At 35.2% G+C, this 27,523-nt stretch overlaps 1 protein-coding gene across 1 annotated transcript in view; it reads left to right on the forward strand.

The window, feature by feature from the left end:
• CD44 (CD44 molecule (Indian blood group)) overlaps positions 1-25,845 on the forward strand; it is an 88,669-nt gene extending 62,824 nt beyond the window's left edge. The window contains exons 9-17 of the mRNA XM_049779639.1: positions 239-361; positions 1,776-1,904; positions 5,010-5,111; positions 7,048-7,134; positions 8,666-8,872; positions 12,026-12,100; positions 15,516-15,587; positions 18,218-18,296; positions 24,974-25,845. Coding sequence (XP_049635596.1) covers positions 239-361; positions 1,776-1,904; positions 5,010-5,111; positions 7,048-7,134; positions 8,666-8,872; positions 12,026-12,100; positions 15,516-15,587; positions 18,218-18,296; positions 24,974-25,178 — 1,079 coding nt within the window. The 3' untranslated portion in view covers positions 25,179-25,845. The remainder of the gene's footprint in view (positions 1-238; positions 362-1,775; positions 1,905-5,009; positions 5,112-7,047; positions 7,135-8,665; positions 8,873-12,025; positions 12,101-15,515; positions 15,588-18,217; positions 18,297-24,973) is intronic.
• The last annotated feature ends 1,678 nt before the right edge of the window (positions 25,846-27,523 follow it).

Genomic DNA, 27,523 nt, shown 5'->3' on the forward strand with positions numbered 1-27,523 from the left:
CCTGGACACCGCCATTGTACCTCCTCATACCCAATAATAATATTCTTTAGGAGCCAGTTTTCCATATTAAAGGTAAAATGATTGACCATTTGATTTTAATATCTTTTTTTAGAATTTCAGTTAACTTGTTGTTTTCCTTTATTGCCTTCTGTTCTATGTGTTTATACCCTTAAAATGGAAAAACTTATTAATGTAGAAGTTGAATGATTGTAGCTCACAATTGACATTCTTCTCACAGCCCAGGAAACCCCTAGTAGTGCAACAGAAGAAACAACTACATACAAAGAGCAATTTGGGAATGGATGGCCTGGGGACTATCCCCAAATGCCAGAAGACTCTCACTCGACAGCAGGGATAACTGGTAATGAATGGTTTTATAAGTAAACTTGTGTGGAAACTTCCCCTTTAGCAAAATGTTGAATTTTGAGGACACTGAACAAAAAGACTTAAAATTGTTATGAAATATTATGTTTCCTCCATAGTTTACATGTAGTCAACATAGATGCAATGACAAATCACTATGCATGTCAAATCACCAAAACCACATAAATGAGGGCCAGGGACTCTGCCTTTGAAAATGTCATTTTCAGTTTTAGGTTGGGGCATCTCATGTATTGTATTATGACTTTAATCTTCTAAAGTAATCTCTTTTATAATATAAAGAAATCTACTCTATGATGTGGGTCCAAGCTTTACAGTATACTTCTATAAAATACTGGGATTGTTAGAAAATGTTTCATTAGAAGAAATGGAGCCAGACATTTTGAGTAAATGATACCTGTATGAAGTCATTTGACCCTTTTGTCATGTCTGTTTGGTGTTTTTTTCTGGAATACACAATATTCTGTGTCTTTACTCTTACTGCAAAATGGTACTTTCTTTATTCTTGAATTGTGGGGTTGTGGAAACTGGACTCAAGTTCTTGTCTTTATCTCTAAGTAATGATGTATAAATTCACTCTCTGCGAGCTTCTGTGCATGTTCTCTTGTTTGCCTAAAAGAAGCACTTTAGTGCATTGTGCATTGAAGTAGAAAAAAATTTATGATCTGATTTGGTATCAGAGAAATATTTTCATTTTTTAATTGACAATATTGAATATGATGCATAATGTCCTTCTAGTGCGTTACATTTCTGGCAAAGCAATTGCTTCGGTGATTGGTTCTTTAATGTAGATGCTGCTAAGGTGGTGTATCCTAATCTTTACTTCATATACTTGTCCATTAGCTCAGAATGAAGTGAGAAACATATTTAACATTCTTATATCTATCTCATAAATCTCCTAGAAGGCAATGCTTCTAATAGATTCCATTTATGCTTTTGAGGTGAATGGTCTTTACTTCTCTACTTATCTCTTGGGAAGTTGTTATCTGATATTCATTCTCTAAATCATTACCAACCTAAAATGCATCTCACTGGAATGTGGTTGTCTTGGAATGACTATATGCTTGGACTTTTACACTTCCTGCTTTAGGGAATGATGGCAACATGACATGGGTCAAGAGCTACTTCTCTCTTATCTATACTTAGTGTCTATAAATTCATCCTTTATCCACTGGAGAAGTCATTGATACATTTGTATACTCCAGTTTATGTTCTGATTGATAAGAAGATGAGCATGTTCATATCTGCTAAAGCATTCAGCACTTAAGCAACTTTCTGGCCCTCCACAGAAAAATGGTTAAATTGTCTAGACATTAAGAACTGTAAATCAGCATATTCCTTATCAAATGTGAACTAACACTTTGACAATTGCTTGAAAGGCATGTTCACAACAGCCTCAGACCAGAACAACCATTCAAATCAAATATTGACAACACAGAACCCAGAGGATGGTTCCTGGACTGAGTACTTCGACCCAATCTCACATCCAATGGGACAAGGTCATCAAACAGAAAATAGCATGGGTAATAACCTTGAGCATTTTTTGTTCTATTATGATTTTTTTTGAAATATAGCCACCCAATGTGGCTTAGAAATATGTCCCTCATTCTAGACCAGACTGCTTTCTTGAGGAACTTGAAATTTCTTCTAAATGATAGTAATATGTCTATTCATTTGACTAGAAACTTCTTGTCATCATTATCATATGATGAGTGGAAGTAATTTCTTCTATAAAAAGAGCAGTCTGTGTGTATATGTGTGTGTACATTTGTTTACATTTACTTTTATGTATGAGTTCAAAAGAATATTGATGGATTCAGCAACCATTTCCTTTGTAGATAGAAAAGAAAAAATTTGGTAGACAAATAGGAAAGGCCAAAATGTAGTGTATTCTAATGGTAAATAAGTAACTAAATGATCAAAAAATTTTACTTACTTTGTAACATCTAAGGAAAAATGTGATGTCCATAATTTAGGATTTAGACCATTCTTTCTTCTTACATATAATTTTTTGTTTGTTTTTGGGCCACACCCAGTAATGCTCAGGGGTTACTCATGGCTATGTGCTCAGAAATCGCTCTTGGCTTGGGGGACCATATTGGATGCTAGGGGATCAAACTGTGGTCCGTCCTAGGCTAGCGTGGGAAAGGCAGAAGTCTTATGGCTTGCACCACCTCTTACATATAAGTTTTAAAATTAAATCATGGTGAGACACCCAAAATCACAATGTAGAAAAGGCATCTGTACTCATATATAATTTGTATCTCTATTTACAATAGCTAGAATCTGGAAACAACCTAAGTGCCTGAGAAGAAATGAGTGGATAAAGAAACTATGGCTCATGGAATGAAATATTATGAAGCTGTTAGGAAAACTGAAGTCATGAAATTTTCTTATACATGATGGATATGGAGAGTATTATGTTGAGTGAAATGAGTCAGAAAGAGAAGAATGTAGAATGATTGCTCATTTGTGGGATTTAGACTACTTTTTACTCTCATTAAAAGCTTATGAATTTGATGAATAAATTTACACAGGGTATAATATCTATTTTATTAAATATCATTATTATTTATCTCTAAGCAATTTAAAATTAGAATTAAGTGGAAAGAGAAAGAGAATGCTATTAGTTTTGTAATAAAAGAATGAAAAACTATTAGCGACTGATCTTTATACTTAAAGAAATTACTTTTTATGGCTGAAACCCAATTACAAACATGTTTGTAAGCAAAATAAATAAATAATTTTTAAAAAAAGTAATTATTCCTTTATCAAAATGTATATATAATATTGGAGAGAGATATGTAAGTAAATAGGTCCATAGGTAGACAGACAGACAGATAGAATATGAATCTAAACTACCAAGGCATTTGAAATATAAATATATATATTAAATATATTAAATAAAAATATTAAATATAAAATATAAATCTTCTTGGAGTGACTTCTAATCCACAATAGTAACATCTTCATAATCTGTTAAACAGTTATCTACAAATGATCAGTTTTTATTCTTCATTTCTTTGAATACTTCAAGTATATTCTGTACAAATGTTAATGATCCATGAAATTACAATTTAAGTGTTTGCTAATGTGAATGACAATGTGGAGATACGATGATGCATAATTCATGGTGTATAAAAATTAAAAAAAGTTAGCTAAGAAAATCAGTAAAATACATATAATAATTTGTTAATAGTAAATAATAGATAGAAAATGAATGTTAACAACGAAGACAAAAGAAATTCAGAGGATCCCTAGAGAATATATAAAAAATATATAAAATATATATAAAATATATATAATATATAAATATATATATTATATATATTTTATATAAATATATAAAAATATATAAAAAATATAGATCTGGCATGTAAAAGAGAATGGAAGTTCAACTAAGTTTTTCTAGGAAGGTTAAGGAGAAGGAAGAAGAACAGTGAAGGAATGAACTTGACAAAACTTCACAGTTGTTACAAAGAAAAATGAGTTTGAACAGCTCTATTGGGACCACTGGGTTGAGTGGTTAATATGTCATTGTATGTTTGCACATAGGACTGCTATGCTAGATTTTCTAATAATAAACATGGTGTAAAACTAAATTGGTAAACAACTTCTGAGTCAATGCAAGGCCTCCATTCTGATAAAAAGAGATTCCACTAAACTGATAAGCATATAAAAAATAGAGTTGGGAGCCGGAGCGGTGGTGCAAGTGGTAGGGCATTTGCCTTGCATGCACTGACCTAGGATGGTTCGCAGTTTGATCCCCCAGCGTCCCCATATAGTCCAATAGCCAGGAGCTATTTCTGATTGCATAGCCAGGAGTAACCCCTGAGCATCACCGGGTGTGGCCCAAAAACCAAAAATTAAAAAATATGAATAATAAAAAAATAGGGTTGGTTTCAACCAAAATACATTGTTACAGAATTCTTAAGGAATTCTCAAATAAAGATGAAAGAGAGTGTCATGAAACCATCAATAGGCAGGTCTTAGAACCAACTGATAATTACTAGAAGCAGCATTTTGAAATATTTCAATCAAATATCTGTACCATTAAAGCATTATATGCTAAATGAAAAGCTGCCTGAGGATTATTTGAAACGATTCACTGAAATCATCTGCTTCTTATTTTTATTAATTTAATTTTTTAATTTTTCTGGTGGTGTCCAACTAGGCAGTTTTTTTTAGTGTAGTTTCATGTTCTTTTTGCACATTCATTTTATGAAGCAAAATAGAATGAATTAAGGGAAAAGTGTTCAAAAAATCAAAGATTTTTTTGCTGATTAAGGAAAATGTGACAAAATGATAACTAACCCATATCTTTTCTCTATGTGTCAAATCACGTGTCTCTACGAAAGCACATGGATTTTTATCTGTGTCTCTGCAAAGTTTGGGAGACTATCACATGCTTAATTAGAGCTTTTTGAAATTTAGAAAAAGTTAACAGAAGTCACTTAAATGAAAGCCAATGACTTCTTTCTTTTGAAGAAATGCTTATATATGCCAATTCTGAAGATATAAATTAGTACTTGCTTTCTTTTCCAGGGTTGAATAATTTGTCTATAAACCATAAACATCTTCAAATGGTTTATGGACATCAATAATTAACACTGATTTAATCCCCTCAGATTCAGACTCCAGACATAGTACTACACCTCAACCTTCTGCAGATCCAAATGTAGATTTAGTGGAAGACTTGGGCAGAAAAGAAACCCTTTCTTTCACAACTCGTAAGAATAATGACTCTCAACAACTCTATTGACTTGTATTCCTTCTTTATCTATTGCTTATATTAGGCTTGGTGTAAAACTTGGTGGTGGCAAGGTGTTTTTGGTGCTATATACCTTATCCCAGAGCTGAAAGTCTGTCTTTATTCTATTTATTTTCATGGTGGAGTTCACAAAATCTTATTTTGACTTCATTTTTGCTGCTTTATAGAGCCAATGGATGTATGCTTAAAAATTAGGATGTAACAGGGCCAGAGTGATAGCACAGTAGCAGGGCATTTGCCCTGCATGTGGCCAAACCGTGATAGACCTCGGTTCAATTTCATATGGACCCCTGAGCCTGCCAGGAGCGATTTCTGAGCACAGAGCACAGATTTCTGAGCACAGAGTACAGAGTGATTTCTGAGCTCCACTGTGTGTGGCCCTAAAATAAATAAACAAAAAATTAGGAGGTAAGATTCCATTCAACTTGATTGTTTTACTTTTTAAGTAATTACATCAGTAAAATCATGGCTAAGACAGTGGTTTCTCTGTTGTAAATGATCATCTATTCTGATTTTCTTTTCTCCTCTAATAAGACAGAGGAGAGAAATAATGCTTTAATAGTTATAAAATAACATTTTTTATAGTTATCATAGAAAGTAGGAACTTCATGTCAGCCCATAGAAGATATGCAAATCATGTTATTGACAACTTACAAAGTTTATCAAACCCAGAACATTAAAAAGTAAAAGAAACTATTGCTAACATCTCTTAGTCTAACTAAATATAATGTAGAAGTGATGCTAAGCTTCTAAAACTGTTAATTTATGTTCTTTGTATAGGGTTATCCTAGAGATACTATTCTAGAGAACTCAGAATACTATTTACTTGACAGAATTTAAAATAAATTCAAAATTAATAGGGCTTCATTTTATTTACAGTTATACATAATGATCAGAATCCACAAGTGGTCCCTTAAAGACCAAAAGAAAAAACAGCAAGTTTGTGTAGGTAATTAAAATGAAATATCACAATGTTTTGTTTTTTTTTTTTGGTTTTTGGGCCACACCCGGCGGTGCTCAGGGGTTACTCCTGGCTGTCTGCTCAGAAATAGCTCCTGGCAGGCATGGGGGACTATATGGGACACCAGGATTCGAACCAACCACCTTTTGGTCCTGGATAGGCTGCTTGCAAGGCAAAAGCCGCTGTGCTATCTCTCCGGGCCCACAGTGTTAAATTTAACATCAAAGAAGATTCAGATAAACATAGAAAGTTCCCTGTAAACAGAAAGTCTTTTATGGCTATTCTGTGTTCTCAATGACTTATGCTCTGAGGTTGGGATTGCAAGTTGTTAACCAGGCCTCTTCCGGTTGTGATGTGTGGTTGGTGGTGGACCAGCACTATTGGTTGGTGGTGGGCACGGCACATGGGTTTGCTCTGTGGAGTGCTTGCATCTGTAACTCAGAATCAATACCTTTCTTAGAACAACAAAAATAGAAATTAACTCAAGACATTTAATGTGATTTCCGATATGGGCAATGGTTCAGCCTCAAATGTTTGACTTATGTCTATGAAAGGTCCGTATTTGCCTACCCAAGCCTTTCTTGGCGTTTTAGTATAATAAGTAGAACCCTCAAACCACAGATATGATCAAAACCCTAATAAAAGGGTAAAACAGTAATTTAATGTTCTTTGAAAGAGACCTATTTCCTCCTATAAATTTGATCTGAGTTATTTGAGCTTGTGAGTCGAGATGAGCTTCTTTCTTTTTCATGGTTACATGTATGTTATCATGGTGTTATTTTCCTTCATCACATTTCTTGATCCATGGTTATGGGTTCTTGATATGTACCTATCATCTTGGCACTTCTCTAGTTAGATTTTCCATGGTAACAGATAACCAAAGTTTTATTTTATGATTCCAAATTAATAATGAATTTATTCCTTATTGAAACAGAGCAGAATCCTGCTCAGAGCTTTTCTACATCACATAGTGGTTTGGAAGATGAAGACCATCCAATGACATCTGCTCCAACATCTAGCAGTAAGGATTATAAAACTCAGTTGGTGCTGGCTTTAGCTATCAATAAAAATCAATATGTTATGGGTGTTTTGTGGTGTCTTTGGTGAAGGTGAATCTATTGCTTTTCCTTTTTTGCTATTACTTTAGATCAGAAGGTGTAGCTGGTGCTGGTACTCTCCTTTATCTCCTTTGTAGAGCTCATAGAATTCATTATATTTTAAAACAAACTCTTCTTAAACTATTTAAGCTTTACTTTCTTAAACTCTAAATTTGGTGACTTGGCTTAACATTTTGAAATGTGTTTATGTGATTTATAATTAGTGTAAAGTTCTAATTATATCACTTTTTCCCTTGCATTAATAATATTATTTTGTCATTTAACCTCTGGACCATATAAATTGTGGTGGTAGCGACTAAACAATATCCTCTGACAAAGGAAGTAATCAAAACCTCAGGTCTTTTAAATCTTGCATTTGTAATACCAATTATAGGCAAAATAATGTTGCATTTTAATTTAGTGCTGTTGCTTCCTACACTTCATCAAAGTTGGGACCAATTAAGAACTAAAAATTATTTAGTATTGGCTGTAAGATCATAGTTGTAATGGCATAAACTTTACTTAAATAACGCAAAGACCTCTTTTAGGTATTGAGATCACTAAAATCTATTCTGTTGAGTGATGTCCAGATGGTGTCAGTGGCAAAATACTAATTCTGTTCAATAGCATAGCAAACAAATCACACTATCTTTTGCTCTATTTTCACAAATAACACATGGAAAATGTTTGCGGTGATTACACATTCTGAAGATAAGTATATAATGGGTGGAGGTATTATAGACCGACATTTCTCATTAATTCCAACTTCACACAGATAGTAATCATGGTAAAGATAGACAGGAAGGTGAGAGTCATCCTCAAGATTCAACTACTTCTACGGAAGGTCACACATCTCAGTCCTCAGACGCAGAGGAACACAGGACCCTGGTCCCAATGGCCCCTTCTGGGACCATGGCCTCCGAAGTTACTGAAGTTACTGTTGTTGGAAATACCAACTCTACTTTTGATGATTATTTATCAGGTAATTTGGTAATTTGTCATCTGCTTTTCTTTCTCTGTATAGGGATAAAAAGGACAAACCTTCATATTGAAAGGGGTGTTTTCTGTAGAGGCTGTGATTAGAGTAATTAGCATGGGTATTAATTTTACTTGTCCTATGATAAACAAACAAATGAAGATAAAAAATACTTTCATTTGTCAACATAATGTCAGTTCATTTATGTGTTCTGTATCATGTATTCTGTTGTTGCAACAGATGAACAAATGCCTCTTTTAGATATTGGGATCACTAAAATCTATTCTGTTGAGTGATGTTTAGGTGGTGTCAGTGGCAAAATATTATTCTGTTCCACAGCATAGCAAATCACAGTCTTTTGCTCTATTTTCACAAGTAACACATGAAAAATATTTGCAGTGATTGCACACTGAAGATAAGCATATCCTGGGTGGAGGTATTATAAATCCACATTTACCATTAACTCCAACTCTACACAGATAGTAATCATGGTAATGATAAACAAAAAGGTGAGAGTCATCCTCAAGATTCAACTACTTCTACAGAAGGTCACACGTCTCAGTCCTCAGACACAGAGGAGCACAGGACCCTGGTCCCAATGACCACTGCTGGGACAGTGGCCCCCGAAGTTACTGAAGTTACTATTGTTGGAGATACCAACTCTAATGTTGATGGTTCTTTATCAGGTAATTTGGTCATTTGTTATCTAGTTTCCTTTCTCTGTATAGGGAAAAAAATGACAAGAGGCATTATATTTATTACAAGAGGCATTTTCTGTATAGGCTGTGGTTAGAGTAATTAGCAGGGGAATGAATTTTACTTGTCCTATGGTAAATAAACAATTACAGATGATTTGTATTTTCATTTGTCAACATAATGTCAATTTATTCATGTGTTATATTGTACTTTAGTCACCTTGATTTACAAACTATTAATGATAGGATTCCTTATATATGGCATTCCAATCTGATAGCCTCTATCAGAGTGATCACTTTACTCTGACTTGTTCTTTTCCAAAACTTCCTCTGTGCACTCCCATTTCCCTGCCATAGAAAGCTGAGTTCTGTAGATCATTTATTTTTGTGACTTGGTTGGTATGATTACATTTCTCTCTTTGTGTTTTTCCTGGACCTAAGATATATTATGTTGAACATATTAAGATCAATGTTTTATGTAGTTCAAAATATTGTTCTTAGCAGTAAGGCTTTTATGAATATTTTCTACCTATTGAAAAATGCTTTAATCTAAAATTATTATATTTTACTGGTGATGGATTGGTGAATTTTACTTTTGGTGATGGGCTTGTAGATAAATCTTTTCTAGTTGTGCACCCTTTAAACTATGCTTTAATATATCCATGAACAGGGACTTTCTCTATTAATGTAACATCCAAAGAATGAGTGAAGATGAAATAGTCAACCAAGTTCAACATGGACATAAAATGATAATTTTCAAATAAGCAGATTTCTCTTATTCTCCTTTTCTTGGCTTCGTCCTTTGCACTAGAAATTAATAATGAAGATAAGGTAATTGGAAAACACTGGTGAATGAAATAAAATATTATTTCTCCTTCTAGTGCTATGATTCAGTCATTTCTTTTCCAATCACTAAAGCACATGAAATAAAAATGCATATTTAAGCTAAATTTTACATGTTTACATGTGAGCTCCCCTAGCCTTCCTTTTTTTTTTAACCTCCTACCCCATCTTCTCCCCCAAAAGAGAACTCTTCAGCCAATAAATAAAGTAGAAGACAATTGTAAAATTCTCACTGGTATGGGGTAGAAAATCTAGGCATCATATATTTAGTCTATTCAAGCAAAAATAGTTTGAAACCATACTAACATTAGCAATTTTAGTAATACAAAGCTTCTTACATTCTTTGGTCCTTTATTCTTTGATCCTTTACCCTTTATTTGGTCCTTTATTTTTTGGTCCTTTATCTGAGAATAGACCAGTTATTGGTCTATTCTCAGATACTAAAAACTCCAAGTAGCCTGTTTATTTCATTCTAGAGAGATGGGTCTTAGAATACTGTGTAGCTTCTTTGGCAAAATTAGAGCTTTCTGGGTTGAGGGTGTAATTCAATACTTAAATGCATGCCTTGCCTTGCATAAATGAGACCTGGGTTTGATATCCCTGGTGCCCATCCCCTCCATACTTACAGTGATTAAAACTAGAGCTGTTATGTAATCTAATAAATTTTAACAGGAATTTTAGTAGTTTCCGTAATCTCGAAGTATTATGTTGCTTAATTGTTAATAAATAAAATGGTTATTTTAATTTTTGACATTTATATATAGTGATCCCTTCTACATTCTACTATGGTACAGTTTTTCCATAGTCCTCTGTGAATTAAATGATTGATAAATCATCTTACGTTCTTCCTTTTCTTTCCTCTAAAACTCTCAAATCACATTTATTTCGCTAAAGTGTTTGCAGTGGTGGTGGTAATGGTGGTAGTGGTGGTGGTGGTGTTAGCATTGGAATCTTAGAGAGTACAATTTTCAGCTATTCTAAATAATCAATGAACAAAGAAGTCTATTTCCTCTAAACAATTACATGAGATTACATCTCTATTTTTTTTAATTGAGGAAACTGTGACAAGCCTATTACTATATGTCCTTTATAATTAACTTCACTGTGAGTGAATATAAAAAGTGGGTGTATTCTATAAAACATTGTCCTCTGATTTCAGGGTGGTAACCCTCACCTGCCAGTACACAGGAGCTATCCCCAGCTCTACACTTGGGGTCACTACCCAAGGTTTGTGGACCATGCAATGCTGGGAAGGCAATCAAGATCTGCCTGAAAATTGTTTGTTCATCATTTTGAGCAATCTCTCTAGCCCAGCCTTTATTTTCTTTTAAGATTACAGTATAGTTTTGGAAAATATGTGGGAAAAGAGTGGGAGCTTCCACATGCTGAGTCAAAGATTTTACATGTAGATCCAGATTTAGCAATTTAAGAACCAGCCTCAATCTGAGGCCATACGGTGGGATTGTAATCACTTTTGGTGTTGAAAATTATGATTCAATTTTTTGATAAAATGTTACTTGTATTATTTAAAAATAGAATATCTTTTTTTTCTCGAAGCAATTAATTATTATTTTTAATTAATTTTGTTTGTTTGTTTTTCCTTGGGTCACACCCGGCAGCGCTCAGGGGTTACTTCTGGCTCCATGCTCAGAAATCACTCCTGGCAGGCTCGGGGGACCATATGGGATGCCGGGATTTGAAACAATGACCTCTGCAGGCAAGGCAAATGCCTTACCTCCATGCTATCTCTCTGGTCCCGATTTTTAATTAATTAATTTTAATTTTTTTCTTTTTATTTTTTTAATTTAAATTTTTATAACTCAACCCAATATATTTTATTTTACTAACAAAGACATTTTCTATGTATTTTTTGACTTAGAGAAATATTTTAAATATTCTCTAAACCACAGAGTACACCTGTGTCAATTGATCACTGTCACAATTTAACGCATACAAATTGTTATTCCAAAGACCGAGTATTGAATGCCGACTTAGATATATGGAGCAATCATAATATTTTTATTATAGAATTACAATTATTGTATTTTTTCCCAATTTTCCCTGGTCATCTTGGATGACATGTGGTATCTTAATTTTCTTAATTTTGATTAATGCTCCAGCCCTACTTTGTGGAGTAAGCAGTAAGTAATCATCAATACTGTGGCATATATTTAAGGTTTTTCTACCATCACTGTTCACTTACCTTTGAAAGACAAAATTTTGTGATGATTCATACGAAAAGACAAGAAATGTAGAAGGCAGGTAAGATGACACTAAACCTTCCCTTGTTATTTCTTACAGGACATTTCCACAACCCAGACTTCTTTTCTGACTCCCCTGGCAAGTCCTATACCACCCATGATTCTAAGGCAGCTGGTGAGTATGAACTGCTTTAGTTATTTACTACTATCAACATCAAACCTGAAGCTTATAATGAAGATTTTGTGTCATGCTTTCTAGGCATGCATCCATATCATACTTTCTGAGCATGCATCTCAGTTACAGGGAGAATTTATTAAATCCATTACAGGGTCATTCAGATTTCTGATTTATTGCAGGTATAAAAAAAACCCCGAGCATTTGTATTCAAGCAAATTTCCCAATGATGCTGATGTTGCAGGAACAGGGAGAGCATGTTGAGATCTACTTGTGTGAAGAAAGTCCTTCCACCTGAAAGAATCAGGAATAATTCAAGCAGGGTGTGAATTTAACATTGCAGTACACCACCAGACTGATTAAGAACATGAGATTTAGGACATAGGAATGGACTGGATTTAATCCCAGTTCTCCCACACAATAACTGAGAAATTGCTTCAAAGATTTGAAATTCAATTTCTTAACCACTAAAATTAAAATAATAATCATTGCTGGACATGTTTTAAAGAATGAATAATAATAATAATAATAATATACATGGCTTAGTAGGTAGCATTTTTTGTGAAAGTGTAATGAACCCAGTAACACTGTCCTAACACTATGTGTTAATATTATGTTGAGCTACATGAAATTTATTTTTATGGGCCATCAAAAATCAATGACTTCATATCAAATGCACATTATTAATTTATTTAATCATCTTGGAAGCCCTGTGATTTTTCTAAGTGCTATTATTATTCCTTTGATGTAAGTAATGAAACTAAGACTTAGATAGGGTAAATTACTTGGCTGAATTGACTTAACTAATGGGTTAGATGGTGGAACCAAATTTTGAACCCAAAGTCTCATACTGCTTCTTTTAAGCACCATTTAGACAAATTATTCTGCAATGATATTAACTGTTGCTTGGTCTGACGTTCACTTCACTGAGTTTTAAATAACAATGTAGAGAACTATTACTCTAAAAAAGTAAAAGTCTGATGTGACGTAGGTTTACCTGTGACCATTAACATTGATATTGTGGAAAGGTTCTGTTAATGCTCTCTCCCAAATGACTCCAAACCAGGTGACTCCTAGTAACCCAGGTTCTGCACATGAACAATTTAGCACTCAACTCCTTGTTTACATCAGGATTAGTACTACCTCTAGGCTTAAAGGCTAACATCGGGCACACCTGGCAGTGTTCAAGAGAAGGGGTCAATGCTTATAGATTACAATGAATAATACTTAGGGGATCTGCAGTGCCAGGTACTGAACCCATTCCTCCTGTATACAAAGCATATGCTCAGTCCACTGGGTTGTCACTCCAGATCCAAAGATGGAGTTTTAAATTATTTCTTCATTGATAACCCTTTCCATAAGAGCACTGAGATAAAATGTATTTGAAGGACCAGAACAGTAGGTAAGGCACTTGTCTTGCACACAGACAACCCAGGTTCAATCCCAGAAGTGATCCCTGAGCACAGTGATCCCAAGCTTACTCCTGCCAGGAATAAGCCTCAAGCACTGCCAGATATGGACTAGAAACAAACACACACAAAAATGCATCTAAAATAAAGACACAAATTCTAGGCTCTCTTTACCTCTTAGTGAAAATAAATAAAAATACATTTTACCACTTAGAATTCTTGGGAAGAACAAAAGTATTACAGACATTACACATTTGGGAAGAACAAGTGTTATAAATATTAAACATTTGGAAATGAAAGTGGATTGTTAGAAATGCATGTTCTCTAAGATCAAGAGATCAGGTTACTGCAGTAATCTTTGGAGCAGTGGTAGGCTCATTTATCGCTTAGGAATGGAGAGGAATGTAGACTCCTAAGGCATCACAAATATGCTAAATCAAGATCTGTATTTTATAACCAGGGCGATAATACTTACAAGCATAAGTAATATGCTAGGATGATAATAATACAGGCGTAATAATATGCTTATTTTACCCAGCTGACTGGGTTTAATCCCCAGCACCACAAATGGTCCTCTGACACCCTGCAGGAGAGATCCCTGACCCCAGAGACAGGAATAAGACCTGAGCACTACTGGCTGTGCACCCCCCCCCCCCAAAAAAAAGAGAAAAAACACCGAAAAAAATATCTGTATTTTCACCAGAACTCTCCCTTCCATTGGTAATGTCAGTAAAATTTGAGAAGCCACAATCCTAGACTGTTTTTTTCTTAACAGTTGAAGCCAGTTGAGTGATCTCTGGGCACCATCTCAGATGGTCTCACTTCCCAGTTACTGTGTCAAGCTACCTTTGAGAAATGTTCTAATTCAGCTCAGTCCTGGCTGAATTTGCAGAACTCTTAAGATGCAAGACAGGACCTCTGCTGTTTCTCTTCTAGTCCATCTTTGGTTTTTGCCTAAAGTGAGAATCAGATGGGTGTGAGTGATCTCTTTTGTTTGACTCCGGTGCAGGTGTCTATTGTTCAAGTGGGGGAGGTTTCATCTTTCTCTGCACACACCCAGATCTTTCCTTGCTAGGAGTGCTTGTTATGGAAAGCAAAATAAAGAGATTCATTAATTGCCTTCTTTTCATATATCAAAGGCAGTTATATGAGTCAGAGAAAAACCAGGAGAGTGGCTATGATTCTTAAATGGTTTTCAAGGCCAAAACGTGTGTAGGTAAAGATTCACCAAAGACCTACCTCTCAAGGAAGCCATTGGGAAAAGTCCCTTGGACTTCTGAGTTTTCCAAAGCAAAAGATCACAGTCAAAATAAAAAAGGAGGTATGTTGAAACATCCTGATGTCTGGTAAAAAGTTGCTTATTTTTCTCCATTTTCAGTTTTGTTTGTTTTTGATTTTGGGTTACACTCGGTGATGCTATGCTTTCAGAAATCGCTCCTGGCTAGTGGACCATATGGGACACCGGGGATCAAACCCCGGTCCATCCTTACCGATACGCTATCTCTTCAGCCTCTCCATTTTCAGTTTAAGTTAAAACATCAGATGACATAACCTGTCCAAAATATTCAGTTACCAAAATTTTTCTGTTATCCATGCAGTCTAAAGTAGAGCTCTGGGAGTAGGCTTTTCATTAAAGTCCAGTCATCTTTATTAAGTAGGACAGTACACAGTTTTTTCAGGGTTCTTTTTTTTTCAGTTTTTGTTTATTTGGTTTATTAGATTTGGTTTTTAGGCCATATCTGGTGGTGCTAGAGTCCACTGCTGTCCACATGGCACCAAAACGGCTGCTAAGAATTCTCAACACAGTATTTCCAAATCTTAGCCTTAATCAAACTGGGCTTTTCTGTGGTTATGCCTTTCCTATTATAATCTGCTATATATGTCTGTGACTTGTGTATGTATCTTATTTCTCAGTGATGCAAACACAGAGGATAGCTGTATAAGCTGTAAGAAGACATGCTTATTTGTCCTAAACTTTAATTTATGGAAATTATGTTTTCTCTTAGGGCATGTAAGTGGAAGTCAAGAAGGTGGATTAAACACTACCTTGCGTCCTAAGAAGAAATCTCAACTTCCAGGTGAGTGTTCAGCTATAAAGAAGAAAAAAATCAACCAAACAAAATACTATTTTGGTTACTAAAGACACCTTCCTAAATGATTGATCACCACGGAGATACCAGATTAGATCATACCCATTTTCTTCTTATATGGATCTCCTTTATTTTTTGGGTGTAGGGTAAAATGAGTCAATTTCACTTTGCAAACAAGTAAGGAGAAAGATGCAAAAGCTTTCCTTCAGTGTTGTGTAGAGTGAGTATGTTTTCCTGGTCTTAACTGATCCTGACAGGAGAAACATTTCGGAAAGGAATTGTTCCACAAAGAAACTGGGGAGTTTGGCTTTTTTTTTTTTTGGACATCAAGATTTAAGGCATTTTGAGTAAAAGTATTATTTTTCATTTAAAATAGTCAAAGAAATTTAATAATGATCCTGTGTAGATGTGACCAAACTCAAATACTGGGCTCCAGTGATAAAGGTTGATGTTGAAGGAAAAATCAGATTTGATCAAATTCTAGCAATCTTAGAAAATGGTGAATCGTTCTCTCAGGTTAGGGCTGGATCTAGTCAGGAAAGTATGTTAGAAGGAAAAAATGGGGATATTGGATCAGAAGAACAAGGGAGTCCTCTGGTGTCAGAGGTTGAATGAATTCCTGGGTGCTGATACCAGGTACAAGTATGAGATAAGATTCAGAAACAACATGCAAGGTCTCACATAAAAACCATCTCCAATGTCTCACATTATCATGTGGAAAAAAATTCAGGAAGTTTTCTGGAGAGGGTAGTTTTTCTATTTGCAATTCGGTCCATACTGAACCTGTGTTGACATTAAATAGACAATGCCAGCATATTTTGTTGGAGTGGGAGACAGGACAAAGGTCAAGGAGGAGTGAGAGTCAGGTTGTCTCTAGTAAGTTTCTAATGCTTGCTCACTTAAATACAGGAGAACCAATATGACTCCAGTTGCCATCTTTAATGGTTCACCTAAGAATAGGCTTGAGGCAAATTCTTATATTTTGACTGGTCAACACTGAGCACTTGTAAAAGGGAGATTACAAAATGGCTAAATAAACAAAACAAGAGAGTGTTTTTCTAAGGTTTTAAATGATCCTTTTGACTTGCCTCTCTTCAGAAGATTAGTTCCAAACTCGCCTCCATTGAGGAAAGGAAGCATATGTGAGCCTGAATACCACTAAATGTATAACACACACACAGAGGAATGAGCTGTCATGGAGGAAATGGAAGGAAAGTGAAGTATAAATTTCCAGTCAGGCAGTAGGATTTTTCCAGTTCTAGTAAGTGTGACTATGGGGCACCTCTGAGCTAATGACTAGGGCTGGCGCCAAAGTAGTTCCCTTTGTCAATCTAAACATCACTGAACAAAAATTCAAGGAAAACCAAGACTTCCCCAAAGAAAAATAAACAAGGAATGACCTCTTATCTTTCTTAATTCATTTCCCAGGTCTATGGCCCAAGTTTTTGTATTTTTCCCTTTTTTCCCTCTCCCCAAGTTTTTGTATTTTTAATTATGATTTTGAATGCTATAAATAATATTTTATTTGTTTGTAAGTGATAAATAATTATAGTGAATATTTTAGAAAATGTAGCTAAACAAAATGATGGAGAAATCATATAATTTATCTCCCCATCCAAAAATAATTTGATTATCATTTTTATATAGGCCTTCCTGTAATTATTATGACAATCCATATCCAGAGATATTAGAGGAATAGTTTTATTCAGGGGTAACTCCTGGTGGTGCTAGAATTTGGAAATCCTCATGAAAATCACATACTTTAGCCTGATAAGACATCCCCCTGATTCTTTCTTACCAATTTTAATGAACCTATAAATAAAAACTATAAACAAAAGTTTAATATTAACATAGATGCAGTTTAATAAACAACTATTTTCAACTGATCGCCTAAGACTTTCTAATATTATGAAGTGTTTTTCCCCTCGTACTGCATTACATTAAATAATGGATGCACTATAATTTAGTTGAGCAATTCTTGACTGCTGCACATTAGGTAATTTAGAAGTCTTACCATTATAAAGAAGTCAGTAATAAACATATTTTTTTAGCTAATTCTAAGATTCTACAACCTCCTGAAAGCATAATTTTTGTATTAAAAGTATGTACTTTTTGAAGACTTTTGTGTGTTTGGCCCAATGATTCTCCCTGCCAATGTGCATAAATTTAACCCTCCACAAGAATGAAATGTCCCCCTCCCCATATTAGGATCTGGTCTCCACCTTTGTATTCTAATAAAAACATACAGTGGATGCTATTGAAAAGAAAGGAATGCTTCTTTAAAAAAAAGAAATCATTTACTTTAGTCTATTTAATATTTAACCAAAGACAACTATTACATTTAACAGATTATATTTTTCTTGTATGAAACATGTTTCTCCTGGCACGATTTGGAAATCCTGACTGATGATAACATGAGATTAAAACATGAGGCCTGTAGGGCAAATCCCTAAAATTAATCTTCCAATATCAACTACCTTTTGTCAGAGTCTTTTGGTAGAAACCTTACATAGTGCTGACCAGTTCTTGTTTGGTCTAGGTCAATGTATAAATGCATTTTTGTTTTTGCAAAGAACATTTCCCAATCTTACATATGTCTTTTGGTTCACTCATACCAGAATGGCTGATAATCTTGACATCACTCTTGAGCCTGGTTTTGATTCTCGCAGTTTGCATTGCTGTCAACAGTCGAAGAAGGTAAGGGTATGCTTTATTGGAGCCCAAGACTTTGAAAAAATGTGATTTGAACATAAGCTTTATAGTATAGCTTCTTATAACTTGTACTCTGAACACAGACCTGTAGGAGCCTGATAGAAATGCAGAATTGCAAGTTCCACCCCATATCTTGCAAAGTAGGTTCTGAGACAAGATCTCAGGGATTTATATCTATGGTAGTATTTAAGAAGCCCTACTCTGACATACTCTTTGGAGAAAAAAAATCTGATTATTTGGACTATTTTATTAAGTATTGGTTTGACTATCTCATTTAAATAATGGTTGAACCTTTTGTGGGTTGTAATTTGGGAGAAGGGCAGTTTAAATTCACAGAGATTAATATGATAAGAGTTAAGAAATATATCTCATCAGGAAGGGATAAAATATATATTCATTAAGTGTATTTATTGAATGCTTAAATTTGTGCACAAATTTCTTTAAAGTGCATTCATAATGCGTGAGCAAAAACATGCCATTAAGAATTAGGGATTAGTTGTCTCCCTTAGTTTTGTCTGTGATTATAACTTGTAGAAATCTTGCTATTATGGGTTTGTATGTTTGCTATTTGTTTTGTGTTTTGACACTGCTGATGAAGTCAAGCAATGATAAAAAAGCTTTCCCTGATTAAAGTCTAAATAAAGATAGTCAGTTTCCTAGAACTGATTTCTTTCTTTCCCCCAAAGAACCCTCTCCTCTCTTAATTAAGGTCAATTGTTTGGGAAATTGTTTATATGATACATATACCTGGTAAACCTATGGATAGGCTCCTGAAATAATGTGACTTAATGTGAAAAAAAAACTGGTAATTTTAGCAACAAAACTTTAATAGGAACAGTCCAAAAGAATAAGTGTTAAATTCCCAGTAAGCATGCATTATTTTTTTTTATAATTTCCCCTACTTAACATGCACAGGTATCTTATTTCCAAGCAGAGCTACTTTTATTGTATCACCAGATCTTTTAACAGTCCAAAAATTGCCTCTAAATTTGAAAGGAGACACGGAGACATTTCTAGAATCTTGCCTGTTGGCTCTTGGAAAGCAACATATATCTAATTGTATTGCTCTGCACAGTTTCTCTGTTTGAGAGATGAATAAATGCTGTGTAGACCATTATAAATTAATGAGCATACTGTAATATTATCTATTATTTGTATCTTTGATGGCATATGAAAGAAAAAAAGATGAGCCACAATAGAAAATTATTTAAGGGGAAAAAAACCTTGAAGAACCTTCTAAGACTCTACAGTGATGAAATGAGAAGTGTTTTGGGAAAGAGGAGAAAGTTGTTTTCATCTAAACAATGTCATTTCAGAAAACTTCTACAAAGAGTTTTTAATGCTCTCTAGCCCTTCTTTTTCTCTTCGATTACTTGGCTTAATTAAATAATATTATTCCATTGTTTCAAATCAGTACTGTTGTGTCAGGCCCTAGAATGCACCCCTCTGTTCATATACACAGTCCATAAGCTCTGCATATGTTACTATAGAAACGCTGACCCAGATACTATTGGTGATGCAGGGACATCTTGGGGAAGTTTTAGCTGTCTGTCCCTCAGAGCAGCTGGAGTCCATACTGTGTGGCTGGTTAGACTCACATGTCATTCCTAATCACATTAGTAGCAAAAAGGGGCCTCACTGCTAACCTCCTCCTCTTCCCACAGCCACCCTCCTCCTCTTCCCACAGCCATCGGTCACCCTAGCAACCAGGCAAACAGACTCTCACTGGGAAAGTAGCTGCTTATACGCCATAAATTACTCTGTCCTGATTTGATAATGGAAAACAGATTTGCCATGCAGCTCAAGGGCGGTTACCGGCTGCACAGGTCCTTTCTTGTGGACTGTGTCTTCTAAGCCTCCAGCCCATTTCTAATCCTCTTAAGAGGCCAGGTCCTTTCTGTTTTGAGCATTACTTTTTAGAAACATTCAGAATCCTATTTTCATCAAAGAAAGCTTGGTTGAAAGTAGGGACCTAAAAAAACAAAAACAAAAAACAAAAACAAAAACAAAAGAAAGTAGGAACCTATAAAAGGCAGTTACTTATTCAGCAAATGTGGTTTGAAAGAAATTGAAAGATTACAAAGAAAAAAAAAATGGTACCACCTCTTTCCTAAAAGTATCCCAGGGTTTTCTGGCAGCATTGGTTTGCTAGCTTTCAGTTTTCTTCCCTTGACAGTGATCTGGAAGCCAAATCATCTTAAAGATGAGAATTCAGGAGCCCTTCAACTTTTCTCTTTCCTGTTAGAACCCACGTCACCTTTCCTTGATTCCTTTTATATAATTGGAGTTTTGCAGCTTTCCAATGGAAATAGAACTTTTGTTCACACTTCTTAAGAACATATATGGAATTTATCATGTGGAACTTTTCAAAAGCCCCACTGGACAATGCAAAACTTTTTACTCCATATCACCTCTTCAGTAAGCTCTAAGATTTAGAAATATCTTCCTTCTCATATGCTGCACCCTAAATTGCAGTAATTTGTGCTTAGTGAATTTTGTTCTGCATCTAGATCCAGGCATCAAGTGGAAATGCCTCCACATACACAACCTTATATGTGATCACTGTCCACATATGATGACCAAGCACTCAAAATGTACTTGGTTTGCTTCACTTAAATGAAACTGGGGGGCTGGAGTAATAGCACAACATGTAGGGCATTTATTTGCCTTGCGTGTAGCTGACCTGGGTTTGATCTTCAGCATTCCATATAGTCCCCCAAGCCTTCCAGGTGTGATTTTGGAACTTAGATCTTGGACTGACTATGCCCCTTCCCCAAATTAAAAAGCCAAAAAAAAAAAAAAAAAAGAAAGAAAAAACGAAATCTAACCTTTATTTCATGCAATTTTTAAAATTAGGTTAAAATTCAAGTATGTAGTGACTACCATGTTGAAAAGACAGTTTTGACATAATAAAAAAAACAATCTTTAAATATGTATGGGAGGAGATACATAAATCAGTTTTTAAGCTTATGCCTATAAATTTTTCAAGATAAATTTCCCCATGCTCTAAATGTGTGTAACCTGTTTTCTTTTTTTATAATAATTTATTTATTTAAACAGCGTGATTACAAACTTAATTGTAATTGGGTTTTAGTCCTAACAAGAACCACTCCTTTCACCAGTGCAACCTTCCCATCACCAATGCCTCATCTTCCCACCCCCCCCACCTGTATTCGAGACAGGCTTTCTACATCCCTCACTCACTGACATTATTATGATACTTCTCAGTGGAGTTGTTTCTTTAACTGCTCTCACCACTCTGTGGTGAGCTTCATAACTTGAGTCTGTCCTCCAGCCCTCATCTTTAAGAATTATTTCAATGTTTTTAATTTTCTTAAAACCCATAGATGAGTGAGACTATTCTGTGTCTCTCTTTCTCCCTCTGACTAATTTCACTCAGCATAATAGATTCCATGTACATCCATGTATAGGGAAAATTTCATAACTTCACCTCTCCTGACGGCTGCATAATATTTCATTTTGTATATGTACCACGGTTTCTTTAGCCATTCATCTGTTGAAGGGCATCTTGGTTGTTTCCAGAATCTGGCTATTGTAAATAGTGCTGCAATGAATATAGGTGTGAGGAAGGGATTTTTGTATTGGATTTTTGTGTTCCTAGGATATATCCTTAAGATTGTTAAAGCTGGTTTCTAAATCTCACCTAATTTGCCCACTCTATCATAGTGAGTTGCAAGTCTGGCCCCTCCCACATGGTGTGCTCCCTGCATGGCTAATACCTTGAATTTAAGAGAAGAAATATAATTGAAAAGAAGATATAGTTAGGTAGAGAACTCTGACTTTTGACTGTAGAAAATCAAAGATGTAAACACAATGTAGGTGTTAAAATAACTAGTGGTATAGATTTGGAAAACATGTCAGTCTTTAGGTTACACAATGATAAAATTGAATTCAAATCCATTTTCAGTTCTTTCATACTTTTTTAAAATCCCTCTAGATAACATAAAGAATTAGAACTTCTCTTTTGAAATACCTTATTAAATGTCTAGAGTACCAAATGTTAAACTGTATTATTTGTGAGAATCACCCTGTTCTCCTGTAAGAGTGCAAGTAGATACAAGATACAAAGGGGAATAGGACAAGACAAAAACCCAAGCAGAACTTTTCTAAATTCTTCAGGTTGAATGCTACTCACTTTCAAAATCAGCTTCATTGGGACTGGAGTGACAGCACAGTGGTAGGGCATTTACCTTACATATGGCCAACCCAGGGTGGACCCCAGTTAGGTTCCCAGCATCTCATCTGGTCCCCCAAGCCTGCCAAGAGTGATTTTTGAGTGCAGAGCCAGGAGTAACCCTTGAGCGCCACTGGGTGTGGCCCAAAAGCCAAAAACAAAACAAAACAAAAAAAAAAAACAAAAAACAAACCATATTCATTTAGATTGACAACACAAAACCCCACCTCATCCCATGTGCTTTTATTAAAGTTGTAAGTCACTTCTTTAATATTTCTTTTGATTTCTCAACTAATCTTTTATTAGGAAAATAGAAATTTCTTTGAAAAAGAATAAAACATCACTAGAGAATTTGAAAATCTAAAGGATCATTTAGAAAATTTGAAATAATACAATATCATTTCATCTCTTACCTTTGAAATTGTCATCTTTGTAAAAGTAGCACATGGTAAGAGGAGGCAGCCAGAAGACACAAACAGAACCCATTTCTCTGGTTTTAGAATAGTTATAACCACTACTTCTGTTGCATTTACTCTTTTCCAGATTTTGATTGCAAGAGGAATAAATTACAACAAACTTGAAAAAACAGTGCTAGGTTCCCTTTTAAGAGCTTTTCACAATCCTATGTGATTGGTACTCTTAATAGTCTACTGTTACAAATGAGAAACTTAAGCTAGGAGAGGTTAAGTGAATTGCTGCAGCTCACATTATAGTAAGAATCTATGTGGATTGCACCCATATTCTCAGGTCAATGATTGGTTCTATGATTTAAACATCTGTCCTCATACTCTTGGAAAGATCAAATTAAAGGATGCAGCATCTACCTATGGCATTAATTCTATCTCCCTAAACAGGAGACTAAAGTTTATGGCTTTGGCAGACATAGAGGAAATGGCCCTTGATCAGGAATAATCGAAGTTTTGCCTCTACAAGTATAAATATCCAGCAGCACAGTGAACAATTCTGACTTCAAGCTGTTTTCAAATCTCAGATGACTTGCCACACTAATAGAGTTGGGCCAACATCAGGATTTTGGTCATGAAGACCCAGATTTGAACACTGGCTCTGACCATCTTATTAGCTATAGAACTTCAAGCAAGCTTTCAAACCTCACTGGATCTCAATTTCTACTGCTGTGTAAAAGAAATAATAGCTGCTTTTCAGGGTTATTGTGGCAATTGTGTGAAATTGTGTGGAAAGTGCCTAGCATTGAGGAATAAATGCTAGCCCATATTTTCTCTTCTCTAAGAGCTTGCAGGTATAAGTCTGTGCAATTGGGCTTCCTATAAAAATAATTAAGCTTCTAGATGTGTATCAGTAGTGATCATTTTATAGAATTGAGTGAGCATTGCATTAGGCTGGGTGGAGGGAGACAATGTTATGACAATGCTATGATCCAAGAACTAGATAACAGCAAGGCCCTTCTAAGCCTTTTACATTTGAATCTTAAGTTATTGAAAAAAAATTTAAAGAAGCAGTGAATTATCTGTCTTCATTCTACTTTCTATATCCAGGATTAAATTGAAATTATCCAATGTTGAAAATAAAGCCAATATATCCTTTGTGCCAGAGAAATAATACATTGGGAGTATACTTGCCTTGCATGTGGCTCATCCAGATTTGATCCCCAGCACTCCATATGCTTGACCAGAGTCTACCAGAAATGATCCCTTAGCACAGAGCCAGTAGTCAGCCCTGAGCACAGCTGTGTGTGCCCATAAACAAACAAACAAACACAAACAAAACAAAAACAAAAATAATATAGCTTTGCACTTCTAGAAAAATGTCTCATTATTCTCAGTATCTATATTAATGATCTTGCTAGGACCAACAAAATATAGACTGCGAGAGGAAGTAATGGAACATTCTTGAATACACAAATCAAAAAGAGTTATAGTCATCATGTTGATGGTTTATTCAAATCTGCAGAAATTCCCAGACTGTTTAAAGGAAGCAGATGTTTTGCATTAGGTAATATGTGGAGGAAAAATTAGAACTTGAGATTCAGGCACATCAAAGTTTGGGATCCTGGTTATATAACTTTCATTTTTTTCTAAATTATCTGGGGCATTTTATTAAATTTTCAGAGTTACAAGTTTTCTTTATCTGAAATAGTGAAGGATAATGCTACTGATTTCAATTTCCAGAGTTTGATACACCAATAATTAAATTCAAGTATGAATTAATGAACCTGGGGGTTCATTAATGCATAGGTCCTGGGCCCTTGTTCCTAGAGTTCAATAATTCATTATAGTTAAGAAGAAGCTAAGAATTTTCATTTCATAAACAATCACAGGTAGTAGCTTTCACTGATGGTCCCAGAACCTTATGCTGAGAAGGACACATTATTAAAATTCAATAACATGTAACTAAGACCACCGTAAACCATAGGAAAAATGATGATGATAGCCAGTATTGATGGATTCTTGTGCTTCTTTCTTATTTGATTTTTTTTTTAAATTATCAGGTGCGGGCAAAAGAAAAAGCTGGTGATCAACAATGGTAATGGAGCAGTGGAAGATAGAAAACCAAGTGGACTCAATGGAGAAGCCAGCAAGTCTCAGGAGATGGTGCACTTGGTGAACAAGGAACCATCAGAGACCCCAGACCAGTTTATGACAGCTGATGAGACAAGGAACCTGCAGAATGTGGATATCAAGATTGGGGTGTAGCCTTCACCATTACCTTAGAAAGAAATGAAAAAGACATAACCACAGGGAGCTGGAACCTTCACAGATGCAATGTACTACTGATTATTTGGGGAATCTTTTTTCAGTATAAAATTTTCTATTCCCTTTGTTTTTTATATTTGCAAGCAGGTCCATTTTATAAAAACGGCATTGCTTTCTGAAATGAAGGCCCAATTCATAATTGACAAAAATTGTTCCAGCTCCCACTTAGAAGCTTCTCACCCCCTGAAGTGTTCTGTGGGAAGGCTTCTAACTGTAGACGTGGATATATCTCCTTTCTCCTTCCAAACCTTACCTCCATTTCACCTTCCAGATATCAACCACTTGCTAAGGACATTCCCCAGGACTAAGAATAGTTAGACCCTGGGAAGAAGTTTGAATAAATCTGTATTGCTGGACATGATTTCCAGTGGTTAGGATTTGGGAAGTACTGGTTATACATCCACTTTTAAAGACCACCAAGAATTTTTTTAGTTGCTTCTGGGAGATACCCAGGGGATAAATTTATTTATATGTAGCTATTTATGTGTTTTTGAAATACAAAACCATAAAAGATTTTGTTCATTATGATTTTTCTTGTTATCTTGTCACAGATAAACAAGAATTTGAACCCTTTCATAATAAACACTTTTATTTCTCCTATTATAAACCTTTTTGTCTGTGATTCTTCAGTTTCTTAATCAGCAATGGCTGCAGACTGATAAATCAACAGGAAGATGTGTGAATATTTATCCTTGAAAGTCTCTGGTTGGGGGGCCAGAACGATGGTGCAGCGGTAGGGTGTTTGTCTTGCAAGAGGCTGACCCAGGATGGACTACACATGGTTCTATCCCCTGGCATCCCATATGATCCCCCAAGCCAGGAATGGTTTCTGAGCACATAGCCAGGAGTGACCCCTGAGCATCACCACTGTGGCCCAAAATAAAAAAGAAAAAGAAAAAGAAAAAAGAAAAGAAAGTCTCTGGTTGCAAAACCTCTACTAAACCAAATCTTACCAATGATCAGGCAAAACAGGCAGAACTACTTTATTTCTGAAATTCAAAAGTCTTTGGTGTAATAGAAACAAAATTTTGAAAGGAGAAGCTTTGTTGTTTTAATATTTTGAATCATTATTTTCTGCCTTCAAAATCTGTGAAAAGTTCTATTATGTTTGCTTGATCTACCATTTATGGGTTTTCATTTCATAGAATCTCACCTTAACAGTGATGCCCAGAAGCAATCTGCAAGTCCCTTATTAATTAACATCTTTTAATAAAGGAAGTCAAGGAAAATTTAAGAGGTCATAAGTCATAACCAACTGATTCACATAGGTTGACAGAGGTGAGAGGGGGTAGGAAAGAGAGCCCGATCAGATAATTTTATGGCTCTATTTGCTTATACTTTAATGATCCAATTGCTTTTTTTCGAGTGAAGTTAATATTCAGGATAAATTTTGTTTTCTCAGAATTCCATTGGGGATGCTGAGGATTGAACCTAGGTTGGCCCTGGGCAAAGCACTCCCCCTAAAAGACATCTCTTATCACTATTTTACAGAATTTTTTCTGAAAGAATAGATTTTCTCACAAAAAAAATCTCAAAAAGTTTTACTTGAGATTATTGTTGTCAATACACCTTTAAAATCACGTATTTTTTTCTTTCACCTTTATTGAGTTAAGTAGCACAAGTACCCTTAATTATTTGTCAACACTGACCCTTTGGTGATTTATGATAAACTCTGGCTAATAAAAGTGCAAAGAAAAGAAGCAGAAAAGAAGATTGGCTGATTCAGTAAGATACAAAAATCTGCTCAACAATCCCTGGCCGAAAATGCATTTTTCTCCCATGACTCTGTTTTCTTCTGTGAAACTGAAAGCTGAGTCATCACATATTAAAATTATAGTTTCAAGGACAAAATTCAGAGCCAATCATTCAATATTGGTACAACAGGTGTAATAGAAAGGAAACCTTCAACTTCTGTAGACAAGTAAGACACACTTAAGAACATCATGGTTCGGGGTTCCTAGCAATAGTACAGTAGGTAAGGTGCTTGTTTTGCATGCAGTCAATCCAGGTTCAATCCCTGGTGTCCTATATGGTCTCCCTAGCCCACAAGGAATGATCCCTAAGTGCACAGCCAGGAGTAACTAAACCCTGAGCACCACTCGAAGTGCAGAGCTTTGGCCTTTTGTAAATGACATTTGGAGCTTTCCAATAATAATCCATCATTTATGCATGTATAATGACCACTGCTATGTTGACTTTAACATTATATCCTCTGACTTTTGTATATGTAGTGACTTTTTCATGTTACTGAAGTAATAATAAGAAATTCATGAATGAGTTTTATT

Source organism: Suncus etruscus, chromosome 9, assembly GCF_024139225.1.
Source record: "Suncus etruscus isolate mSunEtr1 chromosome 9, mSunEtr1.pri.cur, whole genome shotgun sequence".
NCBI classification, from domain to species: Eukaryota; Metazoa; Chordata; class Mammalia; order Eulipotyphla; family Soricidae; genus Suncus; species Suncus etruscus.